This window comes from Ammospiza nelsoni, chromosome 12 (genome assembly GCF_027579445.1).
Source record: "Ammospiza nelsoni isolate bAmmNel1 chromosome 12, bAmmNel1.pri, whole genome shotgun sequence".
Taxonomy (NCBI): Eukaryota; Metazoa; Chordata; class Aves; order Passeriformes; family Passerellidae; genus Ammospiza; species Ammospiza nelsoni.
This window is the reverse complement of record NC_080644.1, coordinates 7,302,864-7,326,899: the sequence shown is the minus strand read 5'-3', so window position 1 is coordinate 7,326,899 and position 24,036 is coordinate 7,302,864. Positions and strand designations below refer to the sequence as shown.

The 24,036-nt window shown below is 47.1% G+C and overlaps 1 protein-coding gene across 2 annotated transcripts; it reads right to left on the bottom strand.

The window, feature by feature from the left end:
* Window positions 1–170: 170 nt before the first annotated feature.
* CSNK2A1 (casein kinase 2 alpha 1) lies at window positions 171–22,533 on the bottom strand. 2 transcript variants are annotated; one of them, XM_059480857.1, is made up of 14 exons: window positions 22,448–22,533; window positions 10,752–10,945; window positions 9,630–9,741; window positions 8,642–8,743; window positions 8,170–8,220; window positions 7,443–7,502; window positions 6,763–6,846; window positions 6,254–6,364; window positions 5,340–5,441; window positions 4,343–4,443; window positions 3,516–3,664; window positions 2,152–2,238; window positions 1,349–1,501; window positions 171–510 (listed from the first exon to the last, which is right to left on the bottom strand). In XM_059480857.1, exons 2-13 carry the CDS (start codon window positions 10,850–10,852, stop codon window positions 1,386–1,388), a joined length of 1,176 nt encoding a protein of 391 aa, XP_059336840.1. In that variant the 5' UTR covers window positions 10,853–10,945; window positions 22,448–22,533; the 3' UTR covers window positions 171–510; window positions 1,349–1,385. The 2 variants fall into 2 exon arrangements, with proteins under 2 accessions (XP_059336840.1, XP_059336838.1); XM_059480855.1 differs by lacking the exon at window positions 22,448–22,533 and adding an exon at window positions 13,195–13,563 and having other exon boundaries at window positions 171–1,501.
* Between the last annotated feature and the right edge of the window lie 1,503 nt (window positions 22,534–24,036).

Genomic DNA, 24,036 nt, shown 5'->3' with positions numbered 1-24,036 from the left:
CTCCCAGGAGATACTTTGGCTTTGTGACATCTGTGTAAGGCTTCTCTGCACTGCTCCCCATGGGTGTGACAGGGACATGGCCTGCCCAGGGCACATGTGGCTGTCACCACTCCTGTGTCAGTGTATGACCACCCCAGGGAGGCCTCTACACAGGGAACTTAAATCTAACCTCGATAAATAAAACCAAATGTTTATTTACACCAAAGAATTCCAACACTGGATCTTTCACATATGAAGGACAAAGTATATATACACAGCAAGGGGTAGCAGGGCTGTAACAAGGGTGCTTTTCCGTTGTCAATGATAATATTTGTCCACAATTACTGATCTACCATTTCAGTTTAAGTTAACGTCTCCTGGCTCCTTCCTCTCAGTGCATATTTACAAGACTGTGAGGTAACTGGTATTCTCACCACATGGCACGTGAGGGAGGGGATGGTGGGTGAAGATGTGGGATCGGACTTGGCGCAGTCTGATTTTTCCAGCTTTAAGTAGCCACCAGCTCGAAACCTATAGAAACAATTTAAAAACAATATACCCAATAACAAATTAATTCCAGAGATCCAAGCCAAGCAATGGCTGGAAGAACCCTCCACGAGAAAGGGGCTGATGAGAGCAGGGCTTACTCTACAGGAGCACCTGTCTCAGGAGGTGCCAAGGACTCCAACTGGATCAGTAACTTCATTTTTAAGACTAAAATTACATGCAAGGGGTGAGTTAGCATTCTGGTTGACTCCTAAGGAGACATTATCCAATCCAATTAGGGTTTTGGATGCTATCTGCACTTATTCCTTTTAAGCTTATCCCACCTCTCCCTACTGGAATTGTCTCCTCAGTGTACCCTGGCTGGGACATATGCAGGACATGGGGTTCAAGTGAGTGGTACTTTAAGAATCCCCTCCCCTGCCTCATGAAGACTTGGTTTGGTAGTCTCTGGAGAACAGCACAATCCCCCAAGGCTTGTGGAGGAATAATGGTGGGAACATGAAGAGAAGAGATTTCCAGCAGGATGCAAGAGCTTGGAAATGCTGTTGATTCATCTTTGTTATTACATGAAGAGTTGTTTTGTTGGTGTTTTTTTTTTTTTGGGGGGGGGGGGGGGGGAAAGAAAAACTGTCCAAGAAGTATTCCATCTGTAGGTATTTTCAGGGAATCCCCTGAGTTACGAAAAGTTCAAGTAAAAAAAGAAAAATCAGCCTATAATAATTTTGTATATAATGACTGAACTACTATAAATCCACAAGCAACAGTTCAGACACGGTGTCTCCAAAGCGTTCATCCCCTCCCTTCCCCTGCCAGGCACGAGCTGCGTCCTGAGGAGAGGTGGAGGGGGAAACCTCTTCCCCACCTGACTCAGCTCAGGCAGCAGGAGACAGAGCCCGTCACTACTGCTGGGCGCCCGCAGCAGCTGGAACCGGCATCCCCAGGGTGGTGGTGGCAGAGATGACGGGGGAGCCTGCTAGAGGTCCAAGGGGTGAAGGTGTTGGCACTGAAGAAATCCCTGAAGAGAGACAGGTAAGCAGGAATTAGAGTAAAAACAGCACACTGCTATCCAGGACAGCTTTTGAAGTCAAGCGGGAGCTTTGTGGGTCAGTTATGTTTTCAGAGCTGCCAAAATAATTAAAGAGAGAAAAGATCTGTCACTGTTCTCTGCAGCTCTGGGAAGGGCACAGATTTGCACACCCCTGAGTGTCACTGATGGGCAGAATCACAGAATGCTTTGGGTTGAAAAGGTAACCTTAAATCTCCTCTTGTTCCAACCCCTCTGCCATGGGCAGAGACCTTCCACTAAACCACGTTGCCCCAAGCCCCGTTCAAGCTGGCCCTCAAACAATTCCAGGGATCTGACAGCCACAGCTTCTCTGGGCAGCCTGTGCAAGTGGACTGTCCTTCAAGATGCTGCCAGAAAATCAACTGCAAAGAACTTCTTAAAATGAGACCAGAAAAACAGGTCAGGCTGCCCACGGCCTTACTTATCAGACTCTCCCACCCACTTTGCAGCTCTCCTTGCCCTTGTCCCCAATCCTGGGAGATGACCCAACACCGCCCTCCCTGCCTGCTGAACTCTCCCTCCTGGGTCCTCCCACCCACCCACCCCACACACAGAAAAGCTTCAGCAGCCCAAGCACCAAGAGAGTTGGCAGAACTGACCTGACATCATGCTCGCACTGCTGACAGGAGTGCTGCCACCCGCCATGTTGGACGAGCCCATCCGAGCCTGGTCTTTCACAATGGGGTCTAGGAAGAGCACACTACCAGTGAGTGCTGTGCTGCCAGAGAGCTGTTGAGGCACACACACTGCCTGTGGCCTCTGTGCTCAGCCAGTCCTGGCACTCTGCCTGTGCCAAACAACATCAACCACCATCTACTGAAATACAGACATTTCCACCAATGCCAGCGGGAAGCACTCAAGAAGGTACCAAGGTCACATTATATCAGGGAAAATCAGCTAAATGATGTGATTTGGGGTTCAGCAGGACTGTCTGATAGGAAAAGACAAAGGTTATTATGGCATAGTTGATCTTCCTGTGCTAAGCAACTGTGTAATTGCAGAAAGCCAAACCCAGAATATGGGTGCAGCAAGCAGAAAGATTATCACTGATTACAATCGTGTGTCATGTCTCTGTACACATCTTACATCTCTGTGAGCTGCCAGGTGTGTCACTAGAACCTGTCATCCATGAGATGATCACAACTTACTAACTCTTGATTTTCAGCTGCATGTAAATAAGGCTCTCATCTGAACAGGGACAATCCCTTCCTGCCTCCCAGGCCTTCTGTGTCAGACAAGGGAATTCCAAACTTTGCTGAGCTCAGCACTACGTGTATCTTTTTGTGAACACAAGTTAATGAACTGTTTGTCCAGCTCTCACATTCCAAGCTGTTGGCTTTTCTAATGCTCATACTTGCAAAACATTCCCCTGGGATTTTTCCAACAGGTGTAACACAGATCAACAGTCTGTTAATTACAGAGGTCCCCTCAGCAGCAGCTAAAACAACCCCAAAACCAAACCACCTGATCAAATATTGACATTATGCATTGTTGCATCTGCTTCAAACCCCCAGATATCAGTATCTGTGAAGAACAGCAAGCACTTAAAAGCATTTACTAGTGAAAATAACATTTTTGCTTGCAAAATCAAGACCTTAATATAGCAGTAGCTAAGCAATTTAGCAACAGAAGGAGTGAAAACATCTGTTTATCAACAAACCAGAATTCTCTGGGTTTATCCAAACAGAGGAATCCATGCACACCTGCAGAAAGCAACCCCAAATCACATGAGTTAGGTGACTTTCCTTGATATCACGTGCTGATTCACGGGCCTGACACAGGCACCCAACACTGATTCCTTGGCTGGTGGAGGTGGCAAACAGAGAGCAGCAGCCTGAGCTCCAACACAAATTATTTGCAGACCAGGCTTATCATTGTTGCCATTCTCAGCTTCCATCCGCACAAGGCATGGGAACAGAGATTTCCCAGAGGCAGAACTCTCAGGACAGCAGCTGATACTTACAGAAGTAGGGGTGTTCCATGGCTTCTCTTGCTGTGAGTCGTGACTGGTGATCATATCGCAGCAGCTTGTCTAAGAAATCCAGAGCTTCTGGACTCACCAGGTGTTGGTTCTCACTGTGGACAAAGCGCTCCCATCGCTTACGGGAGTGTCTGCAGGGAAACACACCCAGATCAGGCCAGCCAGGGGACAGCAATGCCAAAACTCACTCTCTTAAGGAGCAAGAGCTGTGACAGATGTCTCCCTGAGGGAGGCACAGGACTGAGACATTCCAGAAGATGAAGCAGTGTCACTGTGTTTCCACGTGGTGGCACAGCAGACACAGCCCCAGCACAGCCACCTCAGCCCCTGCACGGCCCTGCCATGACCCCAGACAGCAGCAGGACTAATGCTCAGAATGGATTACAGGCCTAGAATTGCAGGTTCTGTCATCTCTTTTGCACCCAACGTGAGTTCCTTTAATTTTAGTCCCACTATGAGGGGAAAAAAACATATAAATGCCATTTTTAGCAGTACCTGACTTTCTGTACTCTAATGCTAAGAAACACCATTTTGTTTTTTCCCCTCCAGACTGAAGAGAGCATTTGCCCTTCATGCTTTCTGCTCCAGTAGCTCCTTTATTGCCTGAATGACATTTAAAAATCTTTCCTCAGGTCCATTTCCATATAAAGGACTATGGAAAGCACTGGCAAAAGGGACCAAAGGCACAAAGTGTCAGTTCTCCAGAATCCTGGCTCTGATTTCTTGCACAAATTTTTGTTCATTTCAAGGTCTGTTGACAAAGCTGTAACTGTCTGGATCTACCAAAGAGACTCCAGACCTTGGCTCACCTGCCCAAAATGTCATTGAAACGTGGATCCAGCTCAATGTTGTATTTGTCAATGTAGTCATACAGATCTTCTGTCCCCAGAACCTTGGCTATCCTCACCAGCTGGGAACAAACACAAAAACAAGTCACTGCTGTGAAGGGATGATAATACCAGAGCCTGCATGAAGATACAGCAGCACATTCCCATGGGAGCTGGAACCTGATCCCAGCAGTATGAATCAGAGGCCACAGGGTCAGCCTGTGGCTCTGGCTTCCCCAGCCACACAGTCCCAGGCATCAGGAACATGACTGAACTCACAGCTGGAGCTCAGTACCCCAAGGCAGCCAGGAGGGAGCCACAGACCCTAAAATCTCTAAACCTGAGACCCTACAACACTACCTTCCTTAGTAGCATGAAAATACTCAAATCCAACAGAAGGGAAGGCAAGAATAACTGGTCAAAAAAGCAGAAACTCTGGATCTTGCATATGAAAGGTGAAGCACCACCCCAGAGAGCTCCAGAATAAAGGTTTGAGAACAGAAGGTCCCTGTTCCAGAATATTTGCATGGCAGTCACATGCTGAGCATGTGATAAAAGTTTAAAAATAAAAATTTTGGCCCAAAGGCAACATATCAAAGATTCCAGAATCTGTATAAACCTGTACCTAATTCACAGTTTCTATACAGGGGGGAGAGTGAGTAGTGGCAGGGGCTTTCCACATAACATAACCTCAGGAATAGTCAAACTACGTACTAGAACACACCAGCCTTAATATAACTATTTCCACAGCTTTTCCCAGACACCTACTGAGGAGCTCCTAAGTACAAAGCTCTATAAATCCATTTCTATTTAATTGGTTACATAATCTTGCACACTTGAGAAAAGGAATGTGGCTTCAAACTGAGCTAAGAAGCCATTAGAAAAAGGCTTAAAAATTCTCTGGATGACTTGATAGAAGCCTAAGCAGGAAACCTTCATGGTGCTAAGAGAACAGACATTGTACATGACCAGCTCTCACCTGATCATAGTTGTCATGGCCATGGAAAAATGGCTCCTTTCGGAATATCATACTAGCCAACATGCAACCCAAGCTCCACATATCCAGACTGTAATCATACATCTGTACAAAACCAGAAGGACAATTCAATTTCTAATGAATTAAGCAGAACAGACCTCCAAAACTAACAGGGTTCCCCCACCCCACCAAGGTGATATGAACACAGCCATGTCATGTTGGAAACAAATTGAACTATCTTCATGTATCTTCATCCCTAAACCAGTGTTCAGCTCAGTGTTCCAGTTACTCAAACTGGGATAGAGCAATTAGCAGGACAGCAGGTATCCTAATTCCATCCCTGTCTGCCAGGATATTAAAAACCAGAGCTTTCTTCTATTTTCACTGCAGACTCCAATGTTACAAACCATAGAGAAATGTGTGCTGGGAAAGGAAGCATTGGAACAAACAACAAAAGGTGTGGAGTCCCCAGGGTCTGTGGACAGGTGAGGATGTGTTTTTTTTCCAGAACCAGCATGGTCTGAAAGTCACCAGGAACACTGTGATTTCCATAATGCAAACTGCCATCAGATAAGGGGATGCTTTTATGGCTTAATTTAGTTCATGCAGTACTTGCTGTTCCCACAGGGGCTTTGTTTCATTCCTGTACCTTACTGCAAACACAGCCTTGCTAAAAAAATATTCAACATTTGTATTCCAAGATCCATAATGACAGTTCTGCAGCTCTTCCTCAGGTCCTGAGACTACTCATTTGTTTCCTTCATTCAGTGGCTTTATGGCCACTGCTTTCTGCCATACATTTTGGAACAGACTGTCTTTAGCTTCAACTCTCTAGACATCTGAATTTTGGGTTTATTACCTTGAAATGGCACTGACTTTCCATATCAAAGTCAGTAAGAAGTACTGGTAACTCTTACCTGATAATCTACAAGAAGTTCAGGTCCTTTGAAATATCTGGAAGCCACTCTGACATTGTACTCCTGGCCAGGGTGATAGAATTCAGCCAAACCCCAGTCTATTAGTCTAAGCTAAAAATGGTAGAAAACAAAGAAAAAAGGCTCAAGGGATGCTCCAGCTTACCACTGGCTGAATGACACTGGTGAACTTAGCATGAACTTAATTTATAAGTCTTCCATTTTCAATTAATTTGATCAGAGTGTCTGGTTACATATTCTCCTCAAACCCATATCACCAAGCAGAGTAAATAAAATATCTCTCCTTACAACCCTGCCTGAGGGTTACATGTGACCAAGTAAAGCCTCAGAAAGCAGCACAATATTCTCATTTTACATTTGTCCACACCATTAGAGCAGAGTTCCCCTCAAAGAGGTCTGCTAGTACCACTACACAGGAGTACCCAAAAGGGATCCCAGTTTGCCAAAAGAAAAGCAGAACCCCTCCCTGCCCCCCAGCCACCCCACACTACCTTTCTGTGCTCATGGTCAATCATGACATTGTGAGGTTTGACATCTCTGTGCATGATTCCCATGCTATGGCAGTAATCTAGAGCCTGCAGGTGAAAGGAAACAGATGCTGGAGTCACAAGAATGGGTCAAGTTAACCATATTCCAAAGTATTTCCACACATATCAAGTCTAACTAGATAACAGGACTGTCCAGTGTTAGATCCTGGACTAGACTCACTGATCACAGAAAATGCTTCTAGAGCCCCCTCCCAAAGGGAGGCCCCAGCAACAGAAGTCTCTTGACTTTATTTAATGTGCTTCCTCATAAAAATTGGAATTTCAGAGTCTCTAAGAGAATAGTTACTAGGCACTAATGATCACACAAGCCCCCTTTCTCCAGACTCCTAAGGAGAAATTACTTAGTTCAGAAGAACGGATGAAGACATTTGACTCACATTATACCTGAGCACAAACTCAGCCAGTAACAGCTCACAGTTTTCTTTTTTCAGAGGCTACATGTACTCTTGATTTAGGATTTTAAGGTACCTCAATGTACCAAAATGCTGTAAAACAGATACTGACTTGGTATTTTTCTGCCCAATTCTTCCATGGACTCTCCTTCCCTTAGTGATATGATGTCACTATCATCAGTGATTAGCTGAGAGCAAATAAACCCACAAAACAGCAAAGCACCAACTTACCTTCAAAATCTCATACATGTAGAATCGAATATCATAATCTGTTAATGTCTGGTATAATTGCTGTGGGACACAAACACATCATGTCAGTGTTCAACATCCAAAAAACCCTGTTCAGGGCTGCTGGCATTCTCCAAACCCATCTGAAGGTACAGTCCAAGTTTCTCAAGTTACTCTGATCAGTCTGTTCCTCTCCCTTTGCAAATCCCATACATAGTTTACTTCCAGCTCTGCTCAGACAGCACATCCTGGTTCCTGTCACTTTCTCCCTCTGGTTGTACCCACCCAGCACAAGCATGATGGATGGCATTGCACAGCTTTTCTTCTTTTGAGGCAGGTCAGTATGAAGGGACAAAGAAACATTTAAATCCCCATTCCCAGGAGCATGGAAGGCCACAGAAACAGCTGTCCACACTTAAAGTGGTTTCAATAAATAGTTGTACACATATAAGCCAAATGCCTCAAAAACACAGGCACTGATGGACCACAAGGTAACAGATTCATTTGCTCTCAAGGTTAAATGCCTCTTGGAATCTGCATTCTCATCTTGTAACTTTTGTGGCAAAATGGTACTGATGGGCCAATTACAAACTTTTGTCCCAACTGCATTTACCTTTAAAAGCATTTCCTCTGCTGGAAGGAAATACCTGTCCTATGTACTTGCCCTTCCCCAGAAAGTATGAGTGGTGTTCAAACACAAAAAAAAGAAAAGTTACATCTCACACTGTACCTTAAAGTCTGTGTTGTTTACATGTTCAAAAACCAGAGCGGGTGTTCGAGACTGAAACAGAAAAAAAAGTATTCAGCCATGTAAAGTTATGTTTCCACTTAGAATAATGAATTGCATCTTTTTTTTTTCTACTAAAACTGCACAAAATCCCTCTGACTTAGACATATTTATGATTCCCCTCAGACAGAGAGAGCAGAGCCTGAGCCCACAGCCTCCAGCAGCACTGTTTGCAGAGTGAATTAACTTGACTCAGCTTGCTGGTATCTCTTCCTCACAGAGTGAGGGGCTGGAGGGACCTGTGGGGGAAGGGCCCTCTAAAAGAAGTTTATCAGATTAAGAGCTGATCTGATCAGTCAATTCAAAAGCAGGATTTAAGAGCAGGGGAAAACAAAAAGCCAGGTCAGAGCTGAAATCAAACAGAGCAACTTCACCCTTAACCCCAGTGTACCCCTTGAGTTTCTCCCTTACTCACCACAGGATCTTTTACTATATCTGCAAGGGTGATTATATTGGGACCGCCTCGCAAGTTCTCTAAGATCTTGATTTCACGCTTGATTTTCTTCTTTTTAACAGGCTGAAGAAGAAAAACCCAAAGTGTAAGATAAAGCCCTGCAGTAAAGTGAGGCTAATAGCTCAACAGCCAGATGACAACACCCAGGTGACTGCAGATCAGCAAAATATATTGAAACATTTGAAATTTAACCTGAGTATGCATCACACCAGTAAGGGCTCAAATATCTGCTGTCTCCTTTCTAACCACACAACCCTGACAGCTACAGACAATAATTCCAAGTGAAGGAGAGGCTGGAAGATGGCATTTTTTTAAAAAAGCTCTCTGAACATAATCTGATAGGCCAAGAGGAAAAGGCCTCAAGTAATGCCAGGAAAAAATTTCTTCACAGAAAGGGCTGTCAATAGCTGGAACAGGCTGCTCCAGCGGTGAGGACACCATCCTTGAATAGATTTAAATGATGTGGCACCTGGGGACATGAATGCTGGGGTGTTGCCTGGACTTGATGATCTTTGAGTGCTTTTCCAACCCAAACAGTTCTGTGATACTCCAAGACTTCTTAACTGGCATGTGGCAAATGTTTAACTATGAGAAGTCTATGGGCTATTGGAGGGTCACTAAATGAAGGCCAAGGCCATGACAGCCTGCCAGGACACCAGCACTTAGAGAAGCTGAGAATTTTGTAGTCACCAGCTGAAATGCTGTTTAGTTCTAAGTAAAAAGGTGTTGCACATCAGGGCTTCTTTAAGACAGAGCCTAATCCCTTACAGGCAGAGATCTGACTTAACTGCAGGGCTTATATCAGCAGGCTCAAACCCATGCCCTGTTTCACTGAGTGACACTCCAAAGCTAGGCTTTAAGGATTTCAGTTTTAGAACATCAAAAAGCCCTTTCTGGCCTCCTGATCACCTCAAGACAGATTTTATCTTTTGCCCAATCCCCAGCTCACCTTGAGAATTTTAACAACTACTTTTTCGTTATTTGTAATGTTGATGGCTTCAAATACTTCACTGTATTTGCCTCGGCCTAATTTTCGAACTAGCTGGTAGTCATCTTGATTTCTGTGGAGAGAAAAGGTTAGAGTTCCAAAGGGCTCAGTCATTTCCATCACAATTTATAAACTGCTCCTTAACACTCAATCACTGCCTAACTTCACAGACAAAGGGGATTAACTAGTGCCTTACCTCTCCTGAACCAGATGATTTAAGAACTAGGAGAGAAACAGGGAACTTCTATTTGCCCAAGATTCAATCCAAAAGTATGGATTGAAAGCCTAACTATGTATTTCAGCATTAGCAAACTTGAACTATCCCTTCTCTCTATATTTGGAAGCTCCATTTTTCCTTGTATAATGCTGGTAAAATTCAACAAAGCCAGTAGGAGGAAAAATCTAAGTGCAAGGCTGTTTAAAAACAGTCTGGGCACAAAGCAGCACTTATGCTCAGACGACTGTGTACATTCCAGAAACTGGGAACTGCACAGCTGAGGGCAGAACTCTGTCTGGGCCCTCCATATCCCAGCAGGAACGCAGAGCTATGAAGCTGCCACCACTGCTGTCTGATTCTGGGACACTTTAGTCATGAGCTCAATTTAGACACCTCCTTCCTTCAAAGAGAGGCAGCCATGTCTTTTCCGGGCACTTGGAGAGAGCTGAGCAACAGGTCATAAAATAGCATGTACTCATTTAAGTCCGTGGAGTTTCTTCACTTATCCAAGTCAGCAGCAACTTCAGCTTGAAAGTCTTTTCATTTCTTTTCAGCCCTGCACTCAAGGACTGTTTGGATTGTTTCAGAAATACATTTTCTTCCCTCTGAAAGGGGATGTTTCTCGACTACCTGGCAAAACTTCTTCAAACTTTTAAGGAAGCTGCTATAAATGTTCTTTCACAACTGGGAATTTAAAAGTTTGATAAGAAACGTTTTTCTGAAGAGAAGTTGTGATCCTTTCCCTTGCCATCTGCCAAGAAGCTGCCATCACGCAGCGCAGTTGCCTTAACTCCCCAAGTACCACTATGCAGGATCCACAGGGACTGATCCTGGTGCAGGGACATGCAGAGGCAGCCCAGACTTACCCCCACTCAACCACGTGAGACTCATAGTCCCAGTACTCCCGGGGTCTGTGTGTGTTCACATCCGTGTAAACTCTGGCCCTGCTCGGCACGGGTCCCGACATATCAGACAGCTTGGCAGGCGGAAGCGCGATGTGAAATCAGAGGCGCCCTGCTCTGCAGTGCTGACAGAGGAGAAAGGCCTCAGATTCCTCCACCTGCAGACAGAACAGAAACCAGAGGTTAAATTCTCAAGGTACTTCAAAAGTATTTAAGTTAATCATTAAAAGCTGCTGCAAAAGCTGGAGCCTGCCCAGCCATAGGCCTGGGATTTCTTGAAAGCCATTTGTCTGCTCTCCCTCACTCAGGACTGGCCCATAGCAAATCAATGTGCTGACCTGGTAATTTTCGGCACCTTGTTTCCAGCTGCTGGCTGTAGAGGTAACTTTCCAAAAGGAAAGAATGCCATGTGCTCTGTATCTGCAGACTGAAAGCAACAGCTACAGTCTCACCCCTATCACAAGTCTTGGGCCATCCAATGTAACAAAATCAATTCTGCTGGGATGGAAACCAGCTTTAGTCACAACTTCCTACAGTCAAAGCATTAAATCTGACTGTCCAAAAGACAGCAGCATCTGTGTTGGATTATGCTTTATTCAAACATGAAAGAAATGCACTGCTGCAAGGGTCTGAAGATATTCCTTTGCATTGTGCTTGCCCAAAGTACCTTCAATCCTTCCTCCTTCCAAGGCAATTTTTGCAAATCTTCTGATTAGTTTTATCAGTATTGAGACTGGTCAAAACCACTCAAAAGAAAGTTACTGTATGTCAGAGACAAACACTGTATCTTTATCCTATATGTCTGAATACTTTATCATCCACATCTGAATATTTAGGACAGCAGTAACTCACTACAGTTCTGTATCAATATTGTCCTACCCAAGACAAATATGGTGCCTTTACATGTCTCAAATCCTTCACAAGGGGAAGATGTTTAAATACAAGAATCCCCTTGTTAGCTTTCAAAATAACTTAGAAGAAAGGGAGCTGTATTGGAGCAGGGACCAGCACTGTTTGGTGTAGCAGCACATGGCAGGGTCATCCAGCCCTGGGTTTGTGCCCCAACAGTGGGCAACACTGTTATCTAAACTAATACACTTATTTGTTGTGCCAATCTTATCCCTTCAGAGAAAATGGGCAACTGCCAGCCTGCAGAAGGAAGTAACAGCCCCATTAATCACACATTAATGAGAAAGACCAAGAAATCTGCTCAGAGCAGTTGGCTTAAGCTACTAAGGCACGTCACAACAGAGAAAACTCCAGAAGCAAAATCCTGCTCTACAGGCACAGTCCTGTTGTTTATTTGAGGTCTGCAGCACTTCAGCTCCTGTGAGGACCCACTGGCTGTGGAGGACCTGGGGGACACAGGTCTGATGTCCCTCGCTGTGTCACACAAGCTGACCAGCAGCTGGTCCTGCTTCCAGAGGCAGGAGAGCGTGCAAGGGCTCTCTGACATGGGCAAAGCCTCCTTGGGTGGGACAGAGATCAGCACTGGGACATTTTTTGACCTACTGACACACAAATGGTGTTGGTGGCAGCTTCAGGTAGACAGGGGTGCAGTGATCCAGTCCAAAGGGTAAACAGGGACACAAGCACTATCCCAAAATCCACTATGGAAGGGTGACTGAGGCCTCAGACCCACAAAAGGATGATGAGGCACTTCAGTGTCCAGCTAATGGAAGAATATGAAGCATTCCTCAAAATATAATAAGTCTATTCCTAGATAAAATTCTAGTCCTCTCACAAAATACAATTTCAGAAGATGAGGCAGCAATCATCTAAGACCTCAAAGCATTTATGTGGCATGACTCAGACACTTAGAAATTAGATGTCCCTAGGCATTACTAGAGCATGCAAGTTTACTAGAACAGTTTAGTACAGTGAAATTTATTAGATTTCAAAGTTCAATCACTGTGTTTGTGTTTCTTCTCACTCCCTGTCCTTCTGGCAGGAGATGCAGTGGCCCATTTCCTCTGCCCAATCCTCCTTGTGAAGGAATTAACTGAACTTATACATGTCTCAGATGACTTAGCAATTTTAATTTTTAAGCACAATCCAGTATAAATAAAGCACACGTGACTGCTCCCCTCACCCAGCTCAGCAAGATCAGTTTCAGCACAAAAAAAAAGAAGAAAAATCAATCACATTATCTAAAGATAGATCAAATTTCATAGTGGCTATTTTTTGTCACGTAGCTCTAGCCTAGCTCAAGCAGCACATTGTAACAGGCTGCTCAGAGAAAGGCTTTTTCAGGAAATCATCAACTGCAGCTTCTAAGAATGGCACACAATGTCTATTTACAAGGGTAGGTATTATTGTCAACTACTCTTTACACAGGAAGGGGAGAGAATCTGCACAGATAACTAAATTTTAAAGCAAACAGAGTTACAGACATACGCAAACTTACCCTGCCTGAAAGCTGCTCACTCTCTGCTCAAAACTGCCAAGGAATTTGTATAGATTTTTGCCTTCAGTGCCCCTGGAGGGGGATTATTTTGCAGTGGATCCAAGCTCTTTGGCAGAAGGGAATGACACAAATAAGGACAGATAATGGGGACAGGTGTTGACATGCAGGCATCAGTTGAGCCTGCAGTTTTAAAGCAGAAAAATCTACAGCAAGAGCAGCGATTGCACCCAGAGAACAGACCTGAGTCTGTTATAAAAGAGGAGTTCTATTTCTGCAGAATCCAAACAATTTTTTTCATTTGTTAATTCCTGCATTGATGACAGAATCATAGAATAATTTATATTGGGAGAGTCTGCTCAACATCACCTAATCAAAGTAGATGTGGGGAGATCAGGGTCCAGTGCAGCCTTGAGCATCTCCAGAAACAACATTAAAATTTTAATTTCTGTGGTAGAGAAGTGTTTAACTGGGAAACAACCATGAGCTTTTAGGCAATGTACCAGAGGTCACAAGGAGAGGAAGACAAAGCTCCCAACCACAGTCTGACAGGCTGTTCACTGTGCAAGGACACAGAGCAGGGCTTCTCAATCAGCCCCTGTGGTGGCATCCCTTGGACAGATAGCACCCAGAAGGGCTCACATGACAGCTACAGCAAAGGAACACCACCCCAAAGTCTCACTGCTGGCTTCTCCCACACAGGCCTGGCCTCAGAAATGCCGTTGGAGCATTAACAAACTGATAATGAGCTGATTTCTTACACAGCAGCCTTATCAAGAGGAACCCTGCTCATCCCAGGCAAGAACAGAGCCAAACACAGTCCTGTCCTGCTGACAGACTCCAGGGGAGTACCCAGAGCCCCAGCCCAGACATAAATAATTGTGCTGCTACCATATAGGAATTTTTTAATTGGAAGGCCTACTAATTAAAAAAGTTCAGTTCTTAAAAGTTTGAATTCTTTTAACATTAGCCTGTTGTCTAAACAGCTTGGCAAGCTTAGACATTTTGTGCCTAAAGTTCAATAAAATGGTAAAAAGCCTCTCAGTGTTCTCTCTTTGACTCTTTTACAACATTTAAATCTAAACTAGTTACAAACCCCCTTATTTTTAAAAAGGGGGTTTGTAACTAGTGCACTCTAATTCTAAGGGCAACCATGTCCCCATAAAGAATTTGATATTTTGTGATGGATCCATACTTCCAGCACCTACTCCAATTAGTACAGGAATTTCCTACACCCTCTGTCCTTCCAGATGCATGCACTTAGAGCAAGTAGCAACAAAACAGAGTTAAGAAATCCATGCAGATGAGTTTCTGAGAAACACACCTACTTTGCCCCTAGTAAAATTTGCCTTTTTTTTTTAGTCCAGAATAACTGAGATACCAGAATGATTTTTTTCTCCTTTTAAATGGAAATGTTCTTGGCATGGAACCTCTCTCAAGCAGTTACTCATTCAGAACTTAAAACCTGTGAAGTTGCCCCAGTATGATGCAGCATTTATAGAGGCTCCCAGTGAGCTGAAAGCCAAGCTTCCCAGAAGACTGGTGTCCCAAGGAACTCACAAGTGCTGTCCAAGTGATGACCTTTGTGGATACGGTTTGGAGTATAAATAATGTACCCAAGAACACAAACACTGCTTGACACTGGCTTCCCTGTGGACTGCTGTTAACAGCATGCCTTGCCCTCAGTGTGAACACTCTACTGCCAGGAAGATCCAAGTTCATGCAGAGAGAGTGGAGTGAACCCAGAAAACCTTGTTCAACACCACATAAACCTGGTTATTCCCAATGACCCACCTGAACTCTGCTTCAGTGAGCCCACAGCAGTTCCAAGGGAGCAAAACAGGCCCTGAACTGCAGCAAGCTGAACTCAAAGAGCCAATAAAACATTTCTGCAGCTTTATGAATGCCAGAGAAGCTCACCTTCCTCTGGAGGAGAAAGCAAAGTGGACAGATTGACCAAACAGGTCTAGAGACTTTCCTCTCACTTCTACTTTCCCCACGTAAGCTCATTACAGTGTGACTGTGCCAGCCTAAGACTGTAAACAGGCTGAGACAGCAGCGGGTTTGTTGTGAGAGAAGAAAAGCTCTGTCAGTGGAGAAGAGCAGAATTACAGCACAGAGCCTGCAATATAAAGGTTATTCCCCTCCTTTTATCTCCAACTGCAAGCAAGATGTTACCTTTCATAGCAGAAAGCTTAAAGCCAGCCTCTAAAATCATGAGTGTAAAATGTGATTTGGTAGGGTGAGCAAGAATTACAATTATCAGATAAAATTGTTGATGATTTCCTTCACATAGCCCTGTAATCCTCCCAGGGAAATGCACTTGCTCCTTCAGAGTTTGGAGAATATCTAATACCAGAGAAACACTGAAATTAAAAAATCAAGGCATGCCTAAATATTACAGTACTGCCTGCTGGCAGTCAACATCAATCAACACTCAGCTTACTTTTAAAAGAAATAATAGTAATCATCTCCATTAAAAATATGCTCTATCTCACAAAAGAAACCTGATTTCTATATTCTCATGATGCTGAAACTTCAGCAATACAAGTACAGAACAAATGACCTCCAGAAGTCCCTTGCAACCTATATTTTTCTATGATTTTACAACTAAAATAGAAACAAGCCTGGATTAACAAAATTGACATTTTATATCCTTTCCTGAAGATCATTCCCCTACTAAAGGGACAACATCAACAGAAAAGCAGATTTTAAAATTTGAGTTTAAAAAAAAAAGCTTAGGTTTGAAATCAAACTTTTCTCTGGGTATTGTTTTGGAACAGCACAGTCTGATTTAACTGCAGTTTCCACTAAAATTATTTTCCAGATTTCTTTTAAATAGCTGGTTGTGTCCGACTGTAGAGAAATAACAAATGATAATGTAATGACCTCAACATTCCCTTAAGAAAGAAACATGAACTGTTGTGATTAATTCAAAACAAGACATGGCCAGTCTGCAGAGAAAGCAGTTGACAGGTTTAGTTATACTGGAAGCAACATCTTGGAGTAATTCTGCATTAGAAACATCCTAAATTTAGATTGGCTCTTCCTACATCAGCTCCACTGATTCCTCTCTGAATTCCTCATGATTTTGCCAATGAAGAAGTCATCCTCTGTAATGAGGATCACAATCTATATGGAAGCCACAGGAATGGTTTTGCTGTAACTCCCATGTTTGATGATACTCTTCACAGTCTTGGGGAAAACTTCACTGTCCCACTTTCCCACCTCGGGAAGCAGAGTGTAACATGTCTGTCACCCTCCAGGGTGCCCTGGCAGTGCCTCTGGTGCACACACTCTCCTGGCAGAAGGTCTGTCATGCTTTGTCTTCCTTTTCATTCACATCTCTAACAGCTGAATTTTAGCAGAGCTCACACGAAGCCTCTATGGGTCTCCAGCATCCCAACCTGGTTGGACACCTGTCCTTTGCCAAATATCAGTGCTGGCAACAGCACATGGACTGGGGCAGAACACTGGGCTCTCCTCCAGCAGCAGTGACAGGCATTCTATGCAGACAATTCCCCAAGATCAACACTATTATTTTCAGAGCTAAGTCAGTCAACAGCACATGGAGCAAAGGGAAAGACCCCAAAACACCAAAGCTGACCTTGGATAGGGCCATGTAGCCACAGAGGGCAGCAAGACACCCAAGCCCCAGCAGCTGAGGGCAGGCTCTGCCTCTTTCCCATGCCTGCAGCTTCTGCCACCACTCCCAGCACCCATAAACCCAGAGGATATCCTCAGTGCCAGTGCCAAGGACTCCTGACACAGCCTGATAAAAATGGCTGCAATATAACCAGGCACTGCCAAATCACCTTGTCTGTGCACACACCAAACAGAAACCAACGACAAAACTCTGCTTGCACCTCTTCCCCAAAGTGCCAGTTCAGGCTGAGCAGGCAGTGCAGGAAAGGCAGGGGGGATTTTCTTTGGAGGAATATCCCTCCAGGTCTGCCCTAAAGCCAAAGCAATACTTCAACAGGAAGCAGTTCCTTTTTCTTCCAAGAGCACTAACAAAACTAAATCTCCTACTGCTGGAGCTTTGGACAGGATTCCAGTTCCCAAAAGCACAGTTTCTGAGAGTCCAGCAACACCAGGGAACTCTTCCTGGAGGCTCACAAAGGGGAATGTTTCAGCAGCACTATGGCCTGACATCAGGTTCCACTGGCAGCATCCTCTGGAAAGTTCTACCTCCCTGATTGCTGCTAAGTGACACAGTTGTTTTCTTCATTAATTAGTAGGCACAGAGTACTGCCAGGACAATCATTCAGCTGATTTGACTCTTATGGGTCATGTACAGAGAGGGATTTAGGCAGAACTCAGAAAACTGACCCGTACCAACCATCTGTAAAAGTTACACAGTTTTAATTGATCCAATCAAGCAACTCCTAGAGGCAGGAGGAATTACCAAAGAGCACTGCCTGTAACTATTTCTTCAGGAAATCCCTGTGATCAGCTGTTCCATGGAGCAGGCAATGCACTGCAAACCATGTCCAACCCTCAGCCAGCATCGAGCAGGCTCAGCAAGAGGCACCCAGTGCAAACCCCTGCCAGCAAGTGAAGCTCTGACATAATTCTGTAAAAATTTATCTTTATTAACACAAGATGAAACTAGCTACCACCATTCCAAGAATCAAATGGAAAAACCCCCCAGCTCTTAAACTCCAGCAATCAGCACTCTCCTTCACACCTTGCAAGCCCCCAGTAAAGCCATTGTGCCAAAACTTGTAACTTCATTTGTAAGTTCAGATGAAATTAATCTAGATGCTGCAGAGCGAGGAAAAAGCCCTCTAAAAAGCCCTCTTTTTCCTTCTGGAGTACAACCAAGCGTGGAAGAAAGGCTGGAATTCAACAGCACATTGGTAACAGACAGAGAAACCTGTGAAAAAGGCTGCAAGAGAAGGAACACTGCAGGAGCTCTTGCTTTTCTAGACTGGAAATTAATTTGTTGTGCGCGTCCACGCTCATCCATTTTCTGAACACTAAAAATAAAGATTTTCTGACAACTCACACGCACATGTGCAAATATGCTCTGAGAAAATGCCTTCTCCAAAGGCTTTGCTAACAACAGGGAGAGGCACCTTTGCAGCTCCCTGGACACACAAGAGGATTTGGGGCCACTTCTCCCTCCACAGGAAGACCTTTCCCACCCAGGGAAAGCAAGTTCTGGCATGTAAGGCTGTATTAGCACGCAGGATTCTCCCTGAACTTGGCTTAATTAAAAGAGGACTAATTTAGCCTTTGGTTGTTCCAGAAGGTGCAAGGGCAGAACCTACTTCTCTGCAAAACAGAGTGAGTAACTTCAATTTTCTAGGTCTGCTGTTAACACTTGAGACCATCCAGTGGGAAAGCTGCAGCCAAACTCTTGCCTTGACTCAAAGCTGTTTTCCATCTAGCACACAATTTATTCAGCACTCACATGAAATAAATAAACTGCCATAATATGAAGCAGCCATTACACAGGCAGGAGCTGGGCAGCCTGCTTTAGAAACCACCTCCCTGTACATGGTAATATTAATTAAAAAATAGAACTCAGTAAGGAGGACATAACCTAAATCTCAGAACTCAACTCCAAGGAAAATTAAAATTATTGAAGCTGTAACCTTCCAAACGTGAGTCTATGGTGGTACCAAGTCCACAAAGAACTCCAAGCTTCCCTTCTGCTCTTCAGCCTCCCAAAGCAGCAGCAAGAAATGGGTAATAATAAAACCATTTGTCCAGAACAGTGTGAAAACAGGAGCAGATGAGACTTGGGCCAGGCTCACATTGCTGTTTCTCTACTGGACTCCCAACCAGAAAATATCCATGAACCACATCAACAATCCCACTCCTCATCAATCTTCCCCACCAATATGTAATTTGGCACCTTGATGGAAAAAGGGGCCAAAAACCAGCTTGGAAAAACTCTACATTCAGCAGAGCACAAACAGCAGCTCAAAAAGCTGCAGCCTCCTCTTCCAAGCAGTTTTTTCAGGTTCAAAGGAGAACTCCCTTTCTCCAATTACATTCTGTAAATTCCAGGGAAGTCAGCTCTTGGAAGCCCCTGGAAGGAGATATCCAAGCTTAGAAAAATTATCCAAGAGCTGTCTTGCAACAAATGTTTGTAGCCAGACTAAGTCAAGGCAGTGTTTCCTGATCTTAAAATCTTATTTTTTTTCCTCACAAGACCCTTATGGGACAATAAGATGGCAACAATCTCATGCAAAGAGTTCTAAACAGATATTTTAATGTAAGCAATTCCATAATGGAGGAACAGTGGAGGTGACAGGTCTGGTAGCCCAGAAATAAATCCCTGCCTCTTCAGAAATGTGACACTAAATTAATCACACCACCACAATGTCACCCATTTGCTTCTCCTGTCTTCCTTTCCCTTATCCTCAGAGGACATGAGGAAAGACAAAGAGAAAATGAGTTCTGTAAGGAGAAAATGGAGAAGAACTGAAATGGAAGTGTAAGGACACCCACCATTTACCAAAATTGGGAAAAGCTGGGTACATGTCCCTTTCATCAGAGCAGAAAGTTTCTTTCTCTACAACTCCACAAATCTGTAACCACCTTTCAGCATCCTTTATACCCTGAGATTCCTACTTCCAACACATTCCATGCTGATGAACCCAATCTGCATGACTTGAAAATGCCCCAAATACCAAACTCTAAGTCTTTCCATGTCTCACTGTCAGGAAATGGCATTTTACCAAATCAATTCCCAATCCCAGGTTTGCATCTTCATTCTCACATCTCACCAGCCTTTTTCAAGCAAACAAGTTCCATTAACTGCCCCTGCACAAACCTCAACAACCTTAATGCCATGCAACATCCCATGATCCAATTTCCTCCACATTTGCTAGAACCTACTGCCAATTTTAGCATCACTTTTCCAAAGAGCCACATTCCCAACATCCAACAAGTCTCACTTTCCCTCCATCTATGAAGCCAAGAGCCCTGCCAAACAAAGAAAACCTGCTCTGACCCTCCCACTTGCAAGTGTCTGCTTTCTCCTCCAGCATCTCCCTCTCACCACATCTGCCCATGCTCTGTGCCTCATCCCCTCACCCAGATCTTCAGCTGCATCAGTTTTTGCTTCTTTGCAGCAGCCAAAGCCAAGATTATGTTCCCTTCCTCAACCCTCTGTAGGCAGCAGCTGAACAGGCCAAGCTCTGAGTGCAGGACATGCACACCCAGCTCTGCCACCACACACACGGGGAACAAGACAGGACATTTCACTAACAACAGAAATTATCTTACCAGGTATTGACAGAAATCACTGGAGAAGGGTGAAATAATGGAAACTTCTCCCCATTGGCAAGATGAAGGGAAAGGATCACTGCCTACCACCAAAGATGGACATTCTTCATGCTCAGGCCCATTACAATTGCACAATGTCTGGCCCTTTACAGTTACAATTTACCTCCCCTGTCTGGAGCCATCCAAAGAGAACAGGGATTGCAGCCACAAGGCACAGGCAGATCTGCTGAGGGCAGAGGCTGCCCTGATCCTGGGATCAGACATCCCAATCCCAATTTCCATCCTCCAGTTACAGACACAGTGCCTGTGCTCTAGGAAATGCAACATTACCCTAATCCCAGTTTTAGGGATAATTAAGGAACTGATAAAGCTTCACACTTTCCCCAAATCTTGCCTTGAGTCTTCCCAAGATCACTCCCTCCTCTCCTAGCAGAAACTTTGTCCTTTTCTACACCACACCAAACCAGCAACCACAGGATGAGTGACTCCTCTGCCCCAGCTGATGATGCACCCAGAATCCACCCTGGACTCACATCCAACACCCAGGCTGGCTGGCAGGATGGCACAAGCCCCAACTGAGTCTGAATAATTTGAGCAATTCTGTTTCAGAAAAGAGAGTGTGCACAAAGAAAAAAGAAATCACTCCCAGCCCCCAGCAGAAATGCTGGGTGTCCACTTGCTTTCCTCTGAACAGCTGCCACTGTGCCCAGTCCCCTCTGGCAGGGGCTCTTCCCAACTCCTTTGTGGAGGGCACCCATGAGGAGCCAGGTGAGCACATGGCACAGCCCTCTCCAGGGACAGTGCCCAGCCTCAAAGCCTGGCACCAGGGTCAGTGCAAGAGCAGCTGCCCAAAGCTCCAACCCAGGGTCAGGTTTGAGCAACACAAATCCCAAACCATGAGAGACCCCTCTCAGGGGTACCGGGGCTGGAAGTGACCCGCAAAGAACACGGAGGCAACTCCTGGCCCTGCACAGGACAGCCCAGAAATCCCACCCTGTGCCTGAGAACCTTCTCCAAGCTCCTTGAACTCTGTCAGGCTTGGGGCCATTACCACTGCCCTGGGGAGCCTGTTTCAGTTTCCATCCCCCCTCTGGGTGAAAAACCTTTTCCTAATATCCAACCTAAACCACCTGCACACAGCTCCATGGAGCCCCCCAGGTCCTGCAACCGATCACCAGAGACCACAGATCAGAGCCTGCCCTTCCACTTTGCCTGAATATTCACAATCCAAACTTTATTGGTTTAACCCAAAAACCTCAGTAAGAAAAAACTAAGCGATCTCACACACATAGGGTTCCATAATCTTATCTTACTCCTCTCTTACAAACCACATTTTACCAACAGACACGCTGCTCCCGGTCCCAAGGCACAATTAACTAAATTACAGCGGGGGCAAGGCTGACCAGCGCTGCTTCCACAGACTGGCGTGCACAGCCGTGAGAACGACCTTCCCTCCACCCAGAAAGGCCCAGAACGGAGTCCCTGCGCAGCCGGGGGAGGCACCGAGCACGAACAGGCCTTTCCGTGCCCCTCCGCATCTCCCCGCTTCTCCGGGCAGGGCGGGGAAGAGGCAAGATCGAGCAATTGAAATCAGTAACACCTCCACGGCCCGAAGGTGCGAGCCGGGAGAGCTGGGGGAGGGGACGGCTCCCGTTCCGCGGGGCTCTGCCCTTCCTGCGCGGCCCCGGGCGGCCCCGCACCGGGCTGGGGGCAGCGGGGCGGCCCCTGCACAGCCCCTGCCCGCTCCCCCCGGGCACTCGGAGCCCCTCCGAGGGCAGAGGGCGGCGGGCCGTGCCCTTTCCGCCGCACCGGACCCGCCCGCTCTGCCCGCTCCCCCTCAGCGCCGCCGCGGCCCCACTCTCCGGAGGGGCAGCCGCGGCCCCCCGGCCCACACCGCGCCCGCGGCGGGGGGGGCGGAGGAGCTCAGGAGGCGCAGCGGCGCCTCCCCCCCGCCGCCCGCTCCGCCCGCCACCGCCGCGGGGCCCCGCTGGGGCGCCGGAGCCGCCGGTACCTGGCGCGGCCGCTACCGCCGCCGCCGCCGCCGCACACAGACAATATGGCGGAGGCACAAGGCTCGGCCGCCGCCGCAGGGACCAGAGCGAGGCGCGCCGGAAACGGAAACCGCGCGGGCCCCGCCACGCGCCGCGGGGGCGTGCGCAGGGAAGGGTGGAGCGCGCCGCGGGGTGCTATGGGAGTTGTAGTCCACGGTGGTGGCGGCAGTGTGCGAAGGGCGCGGGTTTGTTCCCGTTCCGTGTCCAGGTGTGTCCCCGTGAACCTCGGGAAGGTGGCGGGGTCCGTGTCGGCCTCCGCAGCGCCGGCGAGAGGCCCGACCGTGAGCGGTGGCCGCTTGGGCCCAGTCCCTCTGCGGGGCTGTGCGCGGGACCCGCCGCCAGGGGGCGACTGTGGCCTGTGGAGGTGCCCCGGTACCGGCGCTGCCCCGGCCCCTCCATCGGGCCCGGTACCGATCTTTGCCCCGGTCTTTCCCACGCCATTCCACGGTCCTGTCCTGGCCCTTCCACAGCCCTGTCCCCGCCGTTCTTCAGCCCTTCTCTGGCCCTTCTATCAGCCCTTTCCCAGCCCTTCCACCGGCCCGGCCCCGGCCCTCCCAGACCCCGCGGCCGCCGCAGAGCGCTGGGGTCCCGCCGGCCTGCGGGGTCTCGGGCGCTGTTCATGGAAGGGGCTCATCCCTCTGCTGAGCCCGCAGCCGGGCCAGCAACCAGGCCAAGCCTTGACCTAGTCCAGCGCCCTGTGACCTTCTCTCCCTGCCTTTCACCTTTTTAGCCCAATTTCTTGCCGTGCAGCTCAGGACATCACTTTTTCCCCAAAGTGCAAGAGAATGGTCCACCGAGCCATCTGGCACAGGCTGAGCTGGAGGAGACCCCGAGGTGGGAGGAAAAGCATCCAGGTTCAGCCTGAGGATGAGCAGGAGCCTGGGCTCATGGCACACTAAGACCATGGGGACATGCAGCTCCGGGCTGGTCACCGTCCTCCCACCATGTCCAGCCAGCCTGGAGGGGAAGGGGTTGTGCTGAGCTATGTCTGCACCCCTTTGACCCCCCCAGATCTCCCCATGCCCTTCAGCAGAAGGGAGCCAGCCAGGCCCCCCCTCACCTCGACCTCAGGGAAAGCCGAGCACGGCCAAGCTTCACCCCACTTCCCTCCCGGTGTGGGAGTCTCCCCCAGGGGAGGCCGCTGGCCCAAGGCTCGCGGCCCCTCACCCCGGGTCACTCCCATTAGGTAAAGGAGCAGCTCGTCCTGGCGGGGGTATCTCCCTCTCGCGCTTTCCTTGTATTGTACGGGCCTGGGTCATCGAGGAAATCTTACAGGTCCTTCTGCTGCCGAGTGGTCACGGGGGAAGCCCGGCCCCCTTCCCCCCATTGTCAGCGGCCGGGCCGTATCCTCGCTCCGAGCCCCGGCCCCTAAAAATAGCTCTTTGTCAGGCGATTGTTCCGACACCTTCGCGGCGGCATTGACGTGGGCCGGAGCGGGAGAACGGTGGGGTAGGTGGAGGGGAAGGGCTGGAGGTCCCCCCTGGGAGCACTCGGAGGATTTGCCGCTGATAAGGGCCCCTGTTGTGGGGAAATGGGCTCCCGGCGCGAG